At 35.6% G+C, this 15921-nt stretch overlaps 3 protein-coding genes and 1 non-coding gene across 4 annotated transcripts in view; 3 read left to right on the forward strand and 1 right to left on the reverse strand.

Annotated features, from left to right (window-relative positions):
* Window positions 1-4823, forward strand: part of LOC21386804 (ATP-citrate synthase alpha chain protein 2) — a 32048-nt gene extending 27225 nt beyond the window's left edge. The window contains exons 5-12 of the mRNA XM_010094993.2: window positions 2428-2479; window positions 3010-3124; window positions 3231-3312; window positions 3456-3551; window positions 3652-3753; window positions 3907-4023; window positions 4142-4258; window positions 4625-4823. Coding sequence (XP_010093295.2) covers window positions 2428-2479; window positions 3010-3124; window positions 3231-3312; window positions 3456-3551; window positions 3652-3753; window positions 3907-4023; window positions 4142-4258; window positions 4625-4696 — 753 coding nt within the window. The 3' untranslated portion in view covers window positions 4697-4823. The remainder of the gene's footprint in view (window positions 1-2427; window positions 2480-3009; window positions 3125-3230; window positions 3313-3455; window positions 3552-3651; window positions 3754-3906; window positions 4024-4141; window positions 4259-4624) is intronic.
* Window positions 4824-6562: 1739 nt separating this feature from the next.
* LOC21386805 (peroxidase 5) lies at window positions 6563-8373 on the forward strand. The gene is made up of 2 exons (XM_010094994.2): window positions 6563-6772; window positions 7609-8373. Exons 1-2 carry the CDS (start codon window positions 6563-6565, stop codon window positions 8371-8373), a joined length of 975 nt encoding a protein of 324 aa, XP_010093296.2.
* On the reverse strand, window positions 7039-7112 carry TRNAI-UAU. Its single transcript has one exon. It is a non-coding gene; the product is annotated as a tRNA-Ile (tRNA).
* Window positions 8374-14709: 6336 nt separating the features above from the next.
* Window positions 14710-15921, forward strand: part of LOC21386807 (E3 ubiquitin-protein ligase ZNF598) — a 4995-nt gene continuing 3783 nt past the window's right edge. The window contains exons 1-2 of the mRNA XM_024163566.1: window positions 14710-15028; window positions 15682-15866. Of these exons, the coding sequence (XP_024019334.1) occupies window positions 15699-15866 (168 nt within the window). The 5' untranslated portion in view covers window positions 14710-15028; window positions 15682-15698. The remainder of the gene's footprint in view (window positions 15029-15681; window positions 15867-15921) is intronic.

Genomic DNA, 15921 nt, shown 5'->3' on the forward strand with positions numbered 1-15921 from the left:
TCCGAGTTGATTTGCTGCCTTTTAGAATCCTCACTCACGGTTTGGAATGCTTTGCCATCACCTCCATTCTTCTTTTTAAAATTCTTCGGTTTGCCATGAAGTTTCCAGCATGTTTCCTTTGTATGCCATGGTTTTTTGCAGTGATCACACCATGGTTTCTTTTTCTTTTCTTCCTCCGGATCAAATCCTCTAGAGACTAGAGCCGAACTTTTTGCTTTAGGATTGAGCTTTGGTTCTTGAGCTTTTAGCATCACTTTTCGCCTAGCCTCCTCTCTCCTAACTTCTGAAAACACTTCTCTGATAGATGGTAAGGGTTTTTTTTTTCCAAGACCCTTCCTCTTATTTCATCCAATTCTTGATTGAGTCATGCTAGAAACACGTAAACTCGGTCATTCTCCTCTCTTTTCTTATGCCGCACACTATCAGTTGGACAATCCTATTCATCTTCGTAACACAAATCCAATTCTTGCCATAAAGTCACCATTTCGTTGTAGTATGTTGTGACATCTCGATCTCCCTGCCTAGATTGCCACAGCTTCGTCTTTAGTTCAAAGATTTGTGATGAGTTTTCTAGGTCTGAGTACATCTAACGTACGGCTTCCCACATATCTCTGGCGGTTGGTAAGAATAGATGGGGTTTCCCAATAGCCAGCTCCGTTGAGTTGATGAGCCACGCCATTATCAAAGAATTCTCGGATTGCCATACCTTTAGATTCGGATCACCTGCTGTTGGTTTTTTCACCTCTCCGGTTAAATGGCCAAGTTTCCCTCTTCCATCAATTGCGAGCTTCATGGACTGAGCCCACTCCGGGTAATTCTTGCCATTTAATTTGTGAACAATGATCTGAAGAGAAGGTTTTGCATATGCTGCCAATGGGTCTGTGCCGCTGGTCATGGCATTGCTTCCGGACTGCTCATTCTCTGCGGAATCCCTTGAAGAAGCAGAGGTCCTACTTGCTCCAGTCATGGCAGTTTTTGCCATTAAAATTTAAGAGCTAGCTTTGATACCATGTAGGTTTTTTAAAAGAAAGAGAACTTTTTTCCTTATTCATATTATGAGGAATTTACAAGCTATTTATAGGCATAAAACTAACTTAAAAAATCTAAGTCATCCTTATCCGGACCTAATCAAACATTCTATCCGGATTTTTAAATTTAAAAACAGAATCAAGGAAAAGATAACTCGTAACTTTTAGAATGATAATCTTCTAAGAGATAATTTCCTAACTTTCAAAATCCCTAGGTCTTCGATAGTAAGTCGCCGGAAACCCCCAACGTCTTACTGCCCCTTCCCTTTCTCAGTCCCGGATGGAACTACTACACCCAAATTCGAAGATGCCCCTGAAACAACGCCATTCCCACTGCGAGAAATGATTGAATTCACAGTTCTTGTTACTGGACTCGAGTGTACAAATGGGCCACATGAATACGCTCCTCCTAGCCCGTTCTTGGTATGGTGGATTGCAACGTTGCAGTCCTCAATTCGCTGGGCCATTTCCATTACCCTTATCAACCCAATGGGCCTTAGCTTTTTGATCTCGGCCCGAATGTCAGACTTAAGCTCGTTAATGAACTGAGCTTCCATCGTCTCCGGCGTGATATCAACGAAATGAAAAATATCATTCAACATGATGAATCCATGCTTCCGGGTCAATTCCATCAAACACCAGCATCTCGAGTCGCTAACCTCCGAAACCACACCGTATAGCCGCCTGTGGAGGTGTTGGAACCTTAGGCATTCTCCATTCGTTGTTCCCATTGTTCAATTTTATCAAGAATCGTAATCTTGCTTAAAATAGTTTCAACATCATTCTTCACCGAACCTAATCCCTCGTCCACCGCATCAATTCTTCTACTGGTATTTTTCCCCGCCATCCCCTAGAAAGACTTGCTCTGATTCCAAAATGATAGAACTCGACAATACAGAACAAAATTGATAGAAACTGAAAAGAATCGGAAATGGCAGTCTTTATTCCAACTCAATAGGATTTACAGAAATGCTAGGCTTTCGAGAGGCCTAACTCTCTCCCCCAAACAATCCAGAAAATTCCCTGCTTTTCCTAAAGCTAAACTCCTATTTATATTTGTTCCCCACTATTTCCCTACTAACTATGCCACGTTGGAACTTAACACCCAATACTCAACAAACTCCTGTAACTAACCACTAACCGACTTCCCCTTCTTTCTCCTTGTGTAAGTAAACCGTATAGGTGGCTTATCACATTCTTGGTTACTACGTAAGGACGCAATATGGAGAAGGAGAAAGAGAGATAAGAAGGTTTCATAGTTGATGTCTTTCAAGTATTCTGCAAGCTTTTTGTTGTATTGCTGTGGAAGTTGATGTCTTTTAAGTATTCCACAAGTTTTTTGTTGTATTGCTGTAGATTGTGTATTGCATTTCATAATAATAATAATTATATTTTCCAGGTGCGAGGAAAAATTGGAGACTTCATAATAGGAGTCTTTAATGTATTTCAAGGTATGGGACATTGACAAGTATTACTTGAATATTACACAAGTATAATTATTTTGTTAAAGGGATTTTTGATTGGTAGACAATTGGTTAAAAATACCCCTGGGGTGTTGGTTGGAATGGTCAGGTCTTTGATTTGCTCCCACAAGTTCTGGGGCTCGAACCACCTCATGGGCACCTAAATGACAAAATGTCTTCCAAAGATTTTAGGGTTTGGCAGAAGGCTCCAGTTTCTAACTTGGGCTAATAAAGTGGGCTCAGGGGATTTCTGGGTATAAAAAAAATGGTTAAAAATAACCCATGTTTATCTAGGGATAAAATTATTGGACATGTAATTGCTGAGTAGAAAATAGTTTTAGTAATATTATGTGTAAAATCCAATTAACTGGAATTATTGGCATCAAAGATTTTCTTATCAAAATGATTCGTTCCATTTTCACTTTAACTGGAGAACATTTATAGTTCTTTGAGCTTCCAACTATTTAATTTTTTTTTTTTTTTGGATAATTTCCAACTATTTAATTGTATGTCAATAGATCTGGACTTCAGTTTTCTGGAAATGAATCCATTTACGCTGGTTAATGGAGAGCCGTATCCACTGGATATGAGGGGAGAATTGGATGACACCGCTGCTTTTAAGAACTTTAAAAAGTAATTCACTGGTTTCTTCAGAACTTCACTCTGCTTATTTTGTTTCTTAATTTTTCAGTTCTAATTTAGCCTCCAGAGTGCTAATTGTTGTTCCTTGTATACCCAGGTGGGGCAACGTAGAGTTTCCACTTCCTTTTGGAAGAGTTTTGAGCCCTACAGAAAGCTTTATTCATACGTTGGATGAAAAAGTAATTTCACATTCAAGTTATGCTTTTTCATTAAAAATGAATGTTATTATCTAGTGTTTTCGAACTTCAGAATATGTTTTGGTATTGAAGTTTACACATTGTTGATCAGATATACTTATCATGTTCTCGAGTAAATGTTGCAGACAAGTGCATCATTGAAGTTTACTGTTTTGAACCCGAAAGGACGCATCTGGACTATGGTTGCTGGAGGAGGCGCAAGTGTCATATATGCTGACACTGTAAGTGTTCCAAGCTACTAAACAATACAATCAGCCAATCTGTTTATTTTTACAACTATGGATATCACTTTTTACCATTGGTTTCCCACCGGTGTTCTAGGTTGGTGATTTGGGCTATGCATCTGAGCTTGGTAACTATGCAGAGTATAGTGGAGCTCCAAACGAAGAAGAGGTGTTGCAATATGCTCGAGTTGTTATTGATGTAAGAAAATTTATTAATATGACTAAATTTGAGCTTTCTTTTTTTTTTTTAATTGAGATACTAAATTTGAGCATTTTGTTTTAGAGGTAGCAGTTTTTGTTTTTGACATTTAAAATTGATAATTTACTGATTTGCTCTTTCTTCATGCTGCAGTGTGCAACTGCAAATCCTGATGGTCGTAAGAGAGCCCTTTTGATTGGAGGGGGCATTGCTAACTTCACCGATGTTGCTGCCACTTTTAATGGGATTATTCGAGCTCTAAGGGAAAAAGTATGTCCTAGTTGAGCCGTTTTGAGTACTCTTATTATTTAGTTCCTCTTTTCCACATATTTTGGTCTGTTCTCCCATTTTGTTCGTCATATTACTGTATTTTCTTGTTTCCTATCAGGAGTCCAAGCTAAAGGCAGCGAGAATGCACATATATGTTCGACGAGGTGGTCCTAATTATCAGACTGGCTTGGCGAAGATGCGTGCTTTGGGGGAAGAACTCGGAATATCCCTTGAGGTATGAGATGCCAAAACCTTTACTGAAATCGCCCAAGGTGTCATATTTCTTACGGCCTGATTAGGAAAATTGACTCTATATTGAACTCTGCTTATACAGAACCTACAAAATTTTTCTTAGCCACATCAATCTCAAAATCCTACACTTTCTAGAGTGGAAAAGAGCTGAAGGTTTTTATTTATTTTTTGATTAAAAGAAAAAGAGAGCTGAAGTAATTTAAAGCAGTTTTAAACCGAACCCATATCTTGAAATATTTTCCTCCAATTTTCCCTTCTTGTATTTTCTCCTATGAACATATTTTTTTGTTCTTTGGCTTCATTCCTTATTAAAAGTTATATTCATTCTTATCTTTACTTTTGTCTTCAGGTTTACGGGCCAGAGGCCACAATGACGGGCATCTGCAAGCAGGCAATTGATTGCATCATGTCCCAAGCCTAAAGTTATAAATTGTTTTCTGACTTTGTCAATGTGTGCCAAGAAAATAATGTATACATTCGATATTGACTAAAAACAACTTGCCTGAGGTTTCCTTGAGCACATTCGATGAAGTTAATTGTTTTTGCAATCCGAACATCGTCATTCCTTGATCCTTTCAAAGTTCTGCAATAAGTGTTCCGAAAGTTATGCATTTTTTTACATATGGAACTCTGCTTAACTGCTCTGAGTCTACATTTGAATGGATTAATAAAAGAAACTGATTTGTGCTGAAAGTTGACTTCTTTTGGCTGTGAGCCTGTGACTGATATCTTATACTTACCATTGCCTTTTCTAAGTTAAAACAGAGTGCAATTTAGCGAAAGGGAATCATTAAAAAATAAAACAAAACCAAAAAGGGGGACAAAAAGCTGAATAGAGCATACATAGCCATTGTGTTCGTCACAGCCACCTATGTGTTTTGATAAACCAGACATTCTTATTACTAGTTTAAGTAATCTTATTTTGTATTGGGGCAAAAGTAAGCAACAGAGAAAGGTAGAAATGATGTGGCCATGGGTAAAGCCACCCACAGACGAGGGTGGGTGGCCACCCCATCTGAGCCTTTATTTTTTCTTTTTCTTTTGACTTTGTATATAAAATTTGCATTTAAATCCCCCGTTCCACATCTCTTTATTTATCACACCTGATTAGTTCAACCGGGCCTCTACCCCTGGTTGTAGTGACACTGTTTTAATATGCAGCTGTAAATTCCAAAATATGACTTTTTGTTTGTTTAAATGTCCTATTGTCGCCTTGAATTTTTTTATTATTATTTTTTCAAAAGGTTATATTCTCTTGCTTAATGCTACGTACATATAGTACATAAGATGGCACTTAGCCAAGTGGAAGCCTGCAAGGCAATGACTGTTTATTATTATTATTTTGTTTTTTTAATGCGAGTGACCAATTCCGGCTCGCTTGTCATTGTTGCTTTTTTCTTTCTTTCTTTTTTTTTTTTTTTTTTTTTTTTTTTTTTTTTCATTGTTTTATGTTCGTAATGAGGAAAGAAAGCAACAGACTAACCTCAATTAGCAATTTGCAAAATACTAAGAAAAAATAATAACAAAGTAAAACAATGTCCAGACTTTCGAAATCCAGCACGTTGTTTGTCACAAATGATAAGTTTAACAGAGAAAAGGAACTTTGGCCTTCTTGTTCCCACCTTTCTTGCGGGTAAAGAAAGTAGGAAGTCAAGCTTGGGAGAAAGAGTCAGGTAGCAGCAGGTACATGCCCAAATATACCAGAAATGCCAGTGAACATCTCAGTTACGGCACTGCTATTATATTTGAATCATGAGAGGGGCTGTCTTGGAATTTTCCACCTCTCATATCCTCTTCATTGCCAGTTGAAATCTCTAAAAGTCAAATGACAAACAAATTAAGTAACCCACAAATGGCATGTAAGTAATTAAGTATTACGTGAGCATGTACTATACTAGAAAATGACCATGAGGTTTGAAGTTGAGACATATGAAGGAATATAAATATATATATATATATATATATATGGATAATACTAAGATAAAATATTCCTTGGAAAAGGAGGTTTACCATGGAATTCTTCAAACATTGACAGCTTCATCATTTGTTGTGCAGCTATACAGACACGCTTTGGTTAACAAAGTAAAACCAACCAAAAATTCATACCAAGTAATTCACCTTAATTTGCTTCAACTATAAATACCAATAAACTTCAACTATGTTTCTCCATCCCTTACAACGCACTTCTCTCCTTTTCTAGCTCATTCTTTTGATTCCCTTGCTAGTGATCATTTGCAATCTCTTTTTAAGTACTACTACTCATTAACTTTTAAGTGTTAAAGCAAGTATGAAAACCCTCATTAAGTGCATGATTCTAATTTTAGCTTTGATGGCTTCTGTGTCATCGGCATCAGCCGCGCTTAAAGTGGACTTTTATCGATTTTCTTGTCCGCTCGCGGAATCAGTTATAAAGAAAGTTGTTAACAGAGAAGTGTCCCGTAATCCCGGCATAGGTGCTGGCCTCATCAGATTGCATTTTCATGACTGTTTTGTTAGGGTACGTAAATAATATAAACATATATATATATATATATATATGTCTGCGCGCACGCTTATACTAGTTCTAATCTATTAAGCCTCAATTGTCATATAGCACATCGCATGCTAATACTACTACTAAACTATTATCAAGGAAATAGAAGTGAAGCTTCTTCTTATGTGCTAAAAATCAAGGCAAGTTGGCTTCACATGCACATATAGCACTCGATCAACATAAAATGCATGCATGCAGTGCAAAACTAAAAGGAAACATGAAACTGAAGATGGTCCCGGCGGGGCTCGAACCCGCGACCTTCGGCTCATAAGACCAACGCTCTAACCAACTGAGCTACGGGACCGTCACATGTCATAAAGTCCGAGAAAAATATTTCTCTATTAAATTACGGCAATTTATGTGTCCTAGACTAATATATGATATTATTATTATTATTATCTAATTAAGAGACAATCTTCTCTTGGATGGTAAAAAGAATGTGACGTCTTGTTACAATTGTACTTTTCTCACCTCTAATTAACCCTCTTTGGGGGGAAACAAAAAAATCCTCTTATCATTGCTCATTTTCTTTTAAATAATGCTATGACCACTTTTATTTTAATTAATCTTATGCATCTTGTAGCAAAAGAAATAAACAAATAAATAATAAAGAAGCAAGCTTATTTGTCACCATATTTTTTCTTAACCAATAACATATTTGTCATCATTTTTCGGGCACACAAAACATAAATTATAACACATTGCATGGCTTTGGTATTATCACACGTCGATCACATTTCTAATTACTAAACTTCATCTACTTGGTAAAATTCTCACGTCAATTGCCAATTATCTTTTAGGGCTGCGACGCGTCGGTACTCCTTGACTCGACGCCCGAAAACCCGGCGGAGAAAGAGCATCCGGCAAACAACCCTAGCCTCCGGGGCTTCGAGGTCATCGACTCCGCAAAAACGGAGCTTGAATCTCTCTGCCCGCAAACCGTCTCCTGCGCTGACATCCTCGCCTTCGCGGCCCGCGACAGCGCCTTCAAGCTCGGGGGCATCAAGTACTCCGTCCCCGCTGGTCGCCGCGACGGAACAGTCTCACTGAAAGCCGACCCCAACGGGAACCTCCCCGCTCCTTCCTTCTCCACCGCGCAACTGCAGGAGAGTTTCGCCAGCAAAAGCCTAACCCTAGAGGAAATGGTGACGCTCTCCGGAGCGCATTCGATCGGTGTTTCTCGCTGCTCTTCGTTCTCCAATCGTCTCTACTCGTTCAACTCCACTCATCCGCAAGATCCTTCCATGGATCCGAACTTCGCTACGTTTTTGAAGAAGAAATGCCCCGCTTCGACGAGTGATGATCCGGTCGTGAATCTTGATTCGGTTACGCCGAATAGGCTCGACAATCGGTATTACGTCAACTTGAAGAACCGTCGCGGAGTTTTGGCCTCCGATCAGATTCTTTTGAGCAGTTCTTCGACGGCGAGTTCGGTGAGCTACAATGCCAGGAATAATGGGGCTTGGGCGGAGAAGTTTGCTGATGCGATGGTGAAGATGGGCTCCATTGATGTTTTGACGGGAAGCTCGGGGCAGATAAGGAAGAATTGCAGGCTTGTGAATTAACGTTTGTATTATAGGCTGTTTGTTCTTGTTGAAGATCAAGAATCAGATATTGTTGCACTATTACGTAGTTGTACTGCAATATGTTACGTATGATCATCAAGTGTAAATCTTGATGTTGTTTTAGAAGTTAAAATGTTTCATAATGTCCTTTCATATCCTCTAAATTGTGTCTAATTTGACTCTCTTATTTCTTTGTTTCTGTTTCCCTTCATATCCCTCTAATAAGAATATCATATCATTTTTTTTTCTTAAAAGAAAAAGATATTCCGAATAAAATACCATATGTCAATAGAAGTACTATCGTAATTCATATGACATCATATATTAGTGAAGGGAATGAAAGAAAATAAAAGAAAGGGGAAGAAGGGGACATGTGAATTGAATATGTAATTTTGCTTTTCCTTTTAAAAAATTGTCAATCAATATTTTTATCATTATGGCTCCCTCTTTGAAAATTAACCTAATGTTTTTTTTTTTTTTTTAATTTCTTTAAACACAACAAACACACTTACCTTAAAAAAAGTTGTTGCTTGTATATGTAGCCTAACATTAAATTTATGCCCCAACTCTAATGTTTGAATCCTCTATCGCAGTTTATTTTTATTTTTATCTTAAAAAAAGTTTTAACCTTTCCTGCTAATTAACTTGGACTTACTTCTCTTGTTAATAAGACAATTTAACTCCAAACACTATACGCTATTTCGCCCGTCCCCAAATGTGTGACATCGTGGCTTTTTGTTTAGGAAGTTGTTTTTATTTTTATTTTATTATTATTTTTTTAATAAATTTGAGGGGAAGAAACGTTGTAGTTTTTACTATGCAATACGAATGTGATTGTGATATTGACCCTCGATGAAAAAGAAAGAAGAGGAAGCGATCATGATTAGTTTAGTCAAAACAAGCCCTATAGTGGTACTATTTTCGGCTTCCCCCCAAGAACATGAAAGACTTTCAAGTTTTGCAAACTTCAGCTAACTGAGGAGCCATGCATTTACTCAGGAGTCAGGAGTCAGGATTATAATGCAGAATCTTTTTAAGAGAGTAATGGTGGCAAGTACGTCAAACCCACGCGTTTTTTTAAATTACACTATTGATTTCAAAGCAAAATTCGAAATTTGGAGTTGGGTTATGTCTCATTAATCTTACACACCTCATCTACTGCACATAAAAAATTGATAGTAAGTTCACCTCAGAAGGAATTAAAGGAAGAGTAGTGTTGGAATTATAAACTTTAATCTTTTAATCTTTTTTATACCAACTCGGTAGTTATTGGTAGATATAATCTTTTAATATTAATTAACACAATAATTTTTTTAAATACATACTAATAAAAAAAAATAGCACTCACATAGCATATATATAGTTTGATATTAAAAAATTAGGATTAGAATTGTGGTCCTTAGCTTGTTAGACCTAGCTTAATTCTTAATATATATATATATATATATATACACACCAGCTAACTATGTTGTTAAGAATAATGATACAAATGTTAAGTTTTTTTTTATCGAATTTTTAATTCCAAGTGATGTGGTATAGTTGACTTATTTCGTTATAACTTGTAGATATAATTTTTTATTAATTAATTTTACATATCTTATGTATATCCAATCAGATACTAACAGATATTTTTTTTCACTTGTAACATATTACCCTTTTATCAATCCTTTCCTACCCAACATGCATGTGAAACGGTAAACAATTCACTTCATATGAAGCACAACAAATTAATTTTCCTGCTTCTATTATAACTAAGCCACAACTGTTTTCCTGGCCTTGTTACTGTCTCAATAAATAACGCTGACGGTGAAAGGTGATTCAAATTGCTGAGCTGGCCTTGTTCTTTTGTTTTTGTTTTGTTTTTGTTTTTTTGTTTTGTTTTTGTTTTGTTTTTTTGTGTTTTGGGCTGAATGAATTGGTCTCATCTTGATCAAACCTTATATAGAAAAGAATTGGCAACGGGGTAAATCAATGAAAATGAAGCCGGACAGCAAATGCCATATGAAATTGGAAACGTATTAAATTGAAAAGAACAGGTCATGTGGAGGATTCTAGGGCCCTTAGAGATCCCATTTTGTTGTTAGGTAGAGCCATAATAAATTCAAGACCGAAGGCCATAAATCCATTGTAGTACTACCCTTTTACATTTATGGTGATTTAGGCATCTCCATTCCTTGGCAAATTGAGTTCCCAATACAAGTAAATTGTACTTATTGATTGCCATTCAACCGTTTTCTTGCTGTTGTTCTTTTCACTTTGTGTGCCCTCTTAACTACATGGACCTATTACTGTTAATATTAGTAGCTTTTCAATAAAAAAGGAAAAAAAAAAAAAAAAAAAAAAAAAGATCAACAATGTGCTTAATTTGATCAATCCTAGTTTTTCTTTTTCTTGAGGAAGAAGGGGGTTTACCGGTGTTATATCATTCTCCATCCCTTTCGTCTAGTGCAGAAACAATTCGGCTGGGGTGCACCAATAAAATGAAAAGAACCTGTCAATTCTACTTAAAAGTATGTGCTCAATTTCACTCCCACTACTACAACCTAACGTTGCAGTCTATTATAACTGATAAAGACCTCAAAGTAAGGCTGTGGATTATCGAATCTTGAGCACATCCTGAAAGGAGGAAAACAAAGGGCACCATAATCGCTTTACCACCCCTTGGTAGTATCACGGTTAATAAAGGCAATATGGGCTTGTCACACAATTACAACCTTATAAGGCACTTCTCTTGTCCCCACTCCCCATATTAAAAGAGTCTGGTGAAGTGTAAATAAGTAAATTCATTAACTAAAAGTGGTTACTATCGCTAGTTGCTTGTTTCGAATTTGACCTCCAATCTCCTTAGCCATTCCCAACAACCAATATAATTACTTGACTACCCTTACCTAGTTAACTTTTTCCTTTTTGGCCCCCATTGTAAAGTGCAAACTATTCTCACTTAATATGGTAAGCATGTCTTAAATGAGTTTCTTTACGTGGAACACTTTTGCGCTATATAAGAAGGGTGTCACAGGCCAAGCTTCCTCCACTCCAAGCAGAAGTAACACACAAAAGCAAAAGTCAATTGAAGATAAGAGAGTGAAAATCAGAGCTTATCCCCCACCAAAAAAAAAAAAAAAACACTTTTGGAGTCTTGGAGAGAATGACCAAATTAGCCCTTTTCATCCTCACAACCCTCCTAGCGGGTGTTGCATTGGAGGTTGAAGGAGGAAGAATTCTCAAGAGCAATGAGCAGGTTGACCACCCTCAGAACTTCTATGGAGGAGGCATTGGTGGGGCTTTCCCAGGCCCAGGATTTGCCGGCTTCGGCTTTGGGCCTAATGGGTTCTACACATTCCCTGGATCAGGAAGCAATGTCCCGGGCCTGCCCACTATCTCCAGCCCACCTTCTCATGAATGAGGAGACGGCCGAGAGACCTCTCTTGGAACGCATGTGTTTTCTGGGATTTCATCCTTTTGTGTTGGTAACTTGTGTTAGTAAGTATTAGTTTGAGTTACTCTTTTCTTGTTGTGTTTTGTGTCCTTGTGATATTGTCCTCTTGTAGGTGTTTACGCTTTTCGCGTCTGGCTACTACAGGAAAAACTTAATCAAAGTGTGATGTTACGAATATTGATCATTTTATATAGGTGTGTCTACACATTTGTCTTCACGAGTCTTATGGTATGGAGTTATATATGATCCTAAGTTGTAGTGCTTATGTTTGTTGAATTATATCACCAGTTCGCTTAATACAATGGTGCTTTCACTTGTGTGAAAAAAAAAATGAGAGAGATTTGGCCGAGAAACTAACGACATTGTTGCAAGTGAATGTTTTTAGCCGGTTCAAGGGATGTGAATGTGATAATTAATTTGACTGGTAAATGTTAAGAATAAAGATATTCAAGTGTGATCGATTCCAAAGAAAGAGTAATGGATTTCGGCTTACTTTTCGAAAGTACAAAGATTTGCTATTGTCTTATTGCCACCAACCAGTCTCAGAGGGTATAAATGAAAGCAATAATTAATGCATGTCTTGTTAGCAGTATGTACGATCATTGAGATTGTTTGGACGGGCAAGCCATCACCACATTTTGTAACTAATTACAATTTACAACTTGTTAAAATATCAATTGAATGAAGCGTTGGTACCGATCCATGAACAACAAATGCACTAAAAATTTGGAAATATCTACAATTTTTTTTTTTTTTTTTAAATATTTGAGGTGCCAAAATATCGCTTCTAGGTTCAAGAAATTATTTGTCGAAATTTTTGGAAATGTCACAAACAGTGAATTCCGGCCGGTTAGGTTATACTGCATTTTATACAGACAGAGTGTAGGAAAATATAAGAAAAACATAAAAAAATATAGATAGAGAAAATCTTGCTATCTGTGTTTTTATTTTACAATATTTTATGAGATGAGTCTCGGATAAGATGGAATCACAAAAATATTTGAGCTTCGTAAGGCTTTTTTTTTGTTTTTTTTTTTAGTGTTGAGATTTTTATTGATGCACTGGTTATAAGCACAGGGCGCGTGCATCCTCACATTTTTATATGAAAATTTAAAATTTCTTCTAACATTTAGTTGTATTTATTTATTACTCACTTAATAATTGAGTTTAATAAAAAAGAAAAAAAGTTTAGTGGAACACATTTAAAAGGGAAAAAAAGAAAAAAATCACATAATAAATTATTTACGGGGTACATATAAAATGAACATGTTAAATAGAATAAAGTGATAAAAAAAATCATGTCCCCACATATAAAATGAACATGTTAAATAGAATAAAGTGATAAAAAAAATCATGGAAGTGTTTGGCAAAAGATTAAAAAATACTAAGAAAAAGCAAAAGAAAAAAAGAAATGAGAAAAAGTAAAAATAAACAAAGAAAGATTAAAAATAAAAAATTGTAAAAGATAAAAACAAAATAGAGAAATGAGAGGTTGACATGTTGTAAAAGAAGAGTAACATTTTGACTCTTTGATGTATGTTAAATGCATAATTTTTTTTTTTTTTTTTATGTAATACCTGTTTATCAATATATTTTCTAATTTTTATTATATCCAAAAATATTAACGATATGTTTAATGTGTTTTTATGAGTTTGTTACCTTCTTTTTTAAAGAAACAAGTGTTTGTCATAAATAGGATGGTAATTAGGAGGCGGGTATGCTTTCCCCACTCCATACTCTATTCTCTTTTTGTCACCATAACCACCTCTATACTCGCCTAATTAATTTAAGATGGGGTTAGAGTTTGGAAATACCCACCAGAGGAATTATTCTCATACTGTCCCCTACTCATTTACTCAAACTCATCAAAAGTGAAAAAAAAAAAAAAAAAAAAAAAACATTCTTGTCACACTATTAAACTCAATGCAATAAATTGTAAAATTTAATAACATAATCACTAATGTCTCATAAAAATAATCTGAAAAGAAATCCAAATTCTACCAATCTAAAAACTAAATTTGTAAAACAAACCAATTTATTAAAATATTAATATCTCATATTTGAATATAAGGTACGTATAATAGGATCAGGGTAGGGGCTACAGCGGGGGCGGGAGAGCTTTCTCCACCCACCCCTGTGTCACTCCCGAATTAGAGGCTAATTTTAACTTTTCCACACACCCCCACTCCATACCTGTCCTATTAAGGAAATGTACCTGCGGGTCCGTAATCTAACAATACATGAAAGAGTCAAAACTCATCTTTTCATGATAGTCCCTCCACTTATCTCTCTTTTTTTTTCTTGTTTTTTGTAATTTTTTACATTTTAATTTTTTTAGGTGTTCTTTAAAATATATTATTCTTCACTTTATTCCTATGAGAGTAATTTTTTCACATGTGTTCCTATTTTATTTTTAGATGGTTAAAATAATTATCTTCAAATGTGTCTTTGTTTATTTTTTTGGTCAATTGTTAATTTTACATATTTTATTTTTAGAATAAATTTAAAAATTATTAAATGATTGTATAAATAAATTTCTCATTATTCGTTAAATAATAAACATTTTAAATGTCTATAACATGATAATACGTCTGGAGAACGTAACAAAACTAGTCAAGGATAAAAATGTCATCCCAAGTCATTTTTGCCTAGTGAATGAAATTGATGTTTCATGAACAAAAATTTTCTTCCTTTTTAAGAACGAAATTCCAAGAGACATATATATAGTTCTGCTTTGATCAAGGGAGTGATAATTTTTTGTATCACATATTTCACCATAAAAAAAAAAAAAATAGTGAGATATCAGACAATAGGCTAGGTATAAGCAATATTAAATTAATTGAGAATATGATATAACAAACGAGGACTAATTGATTAAAAAAAAAAAACGTAGTGCTTAGGGAGGCATCACATCTTAACGACGTCGCTTTCATCTCATGTCATGGGGCTTTACTTTGCTTTAGCAGTTGTCTCCGCGAAACTCGCCCAGGCGGATTCAGCTTTATTTGCAGTGCGATCTCTCACATCGAGAGGGATTTTCTTCTCAATCACACAGATCTGTTTGGTTCCCGAGAAAAAAAAAAAAGAGAAAATAACAAGAAGACGAAAACGAACGGATTTTACCAGTCAAAAAAGAAAATAAAAAAGAAGGCGAAGGGACTTGAGGATCTTAATTCAAGAGACAGAGCTGGACGGAAAGTGTTGTTGCCAACCAAGAATGTAAGCAAGAAAAAGAGGGATTTTTCATTTCTTTTCTTTTCTTTTCCCTTTCCCTTTATGTTTCCCTGAAAAACTATATTTCATTTTAGCGAAATCAATCATGAGAATCTATTTCATTGTCACTGAAAATTTGCGTTGAGGTCAAAGAGGCGACACAGTACATACATGCATTATATATATGCACATATATATATTTACATACTTTTGTACTTGTATTGAATGCATTTATAGCTTAATTCGTACTTGAATATAGAATCATATAAAAATGCGCATAAGCTTGCAATGTATGTGTTCATTTCCACAAATAGTGATTGATTATTTTGTAAATTAATCGTCTTATTGTCTTGAATATCTGTATCTCGCAAGTTAAGTTAAGCTTTACTAATGAGAAGCTATATTGATTTTTTGAATATACTCAATTAGGAAATAAAGAAAAAAAAACAAAAGGATTGTTGCGCAGGAAAATCCACCACAAAGAAAATGATTAATCTCCATATTTCGTACAAGGATTGATATTAAATCTTAGAATTAGGAAAGCAATTGCAATTTCTGTTGGAAAATAGATATATAGGATCAGCATAAGTTGTCATGATTTAGTGTAACTGAAGATCACGATTGCAATTTTCTTATGATTTCTTTTTCTTAATTATTAGTGTGGTGGAGGTACAAGATGGATGATAGCTGCGCTGTTTGTGCGGAGGCACTACAATGGGTTGCGTATGGACCCTGCGGCCACCGGGAAGTCTGCTCAACCTGTGTCATTCGACTCCGATTCATCTGCGAAGATCATCATTGCTGCATTTGCAAGAGCGAGTCTAGAATCATTTTTGTCACCAAGGTTATCATATGTGATTGTATTTGTCCCTTTTTTTGTTTTTTGTTTCTTTTTTTTG

The sequence above is a fragment of the Morus notabilis genome, unplaced genomic scaffold, assembly GCF_000414095.1.
Source record: "Morus notabilis unplaced genomic scaffold, ASM41409v2 Scaffold1843, whole genome shotgun sequence".
Lineage (NCBI taxonomy): Eukaryota > Viridiplantae > Streptophyta > Magnoliopsida > Rosales > Moraceae > Morus > Morus notabilis.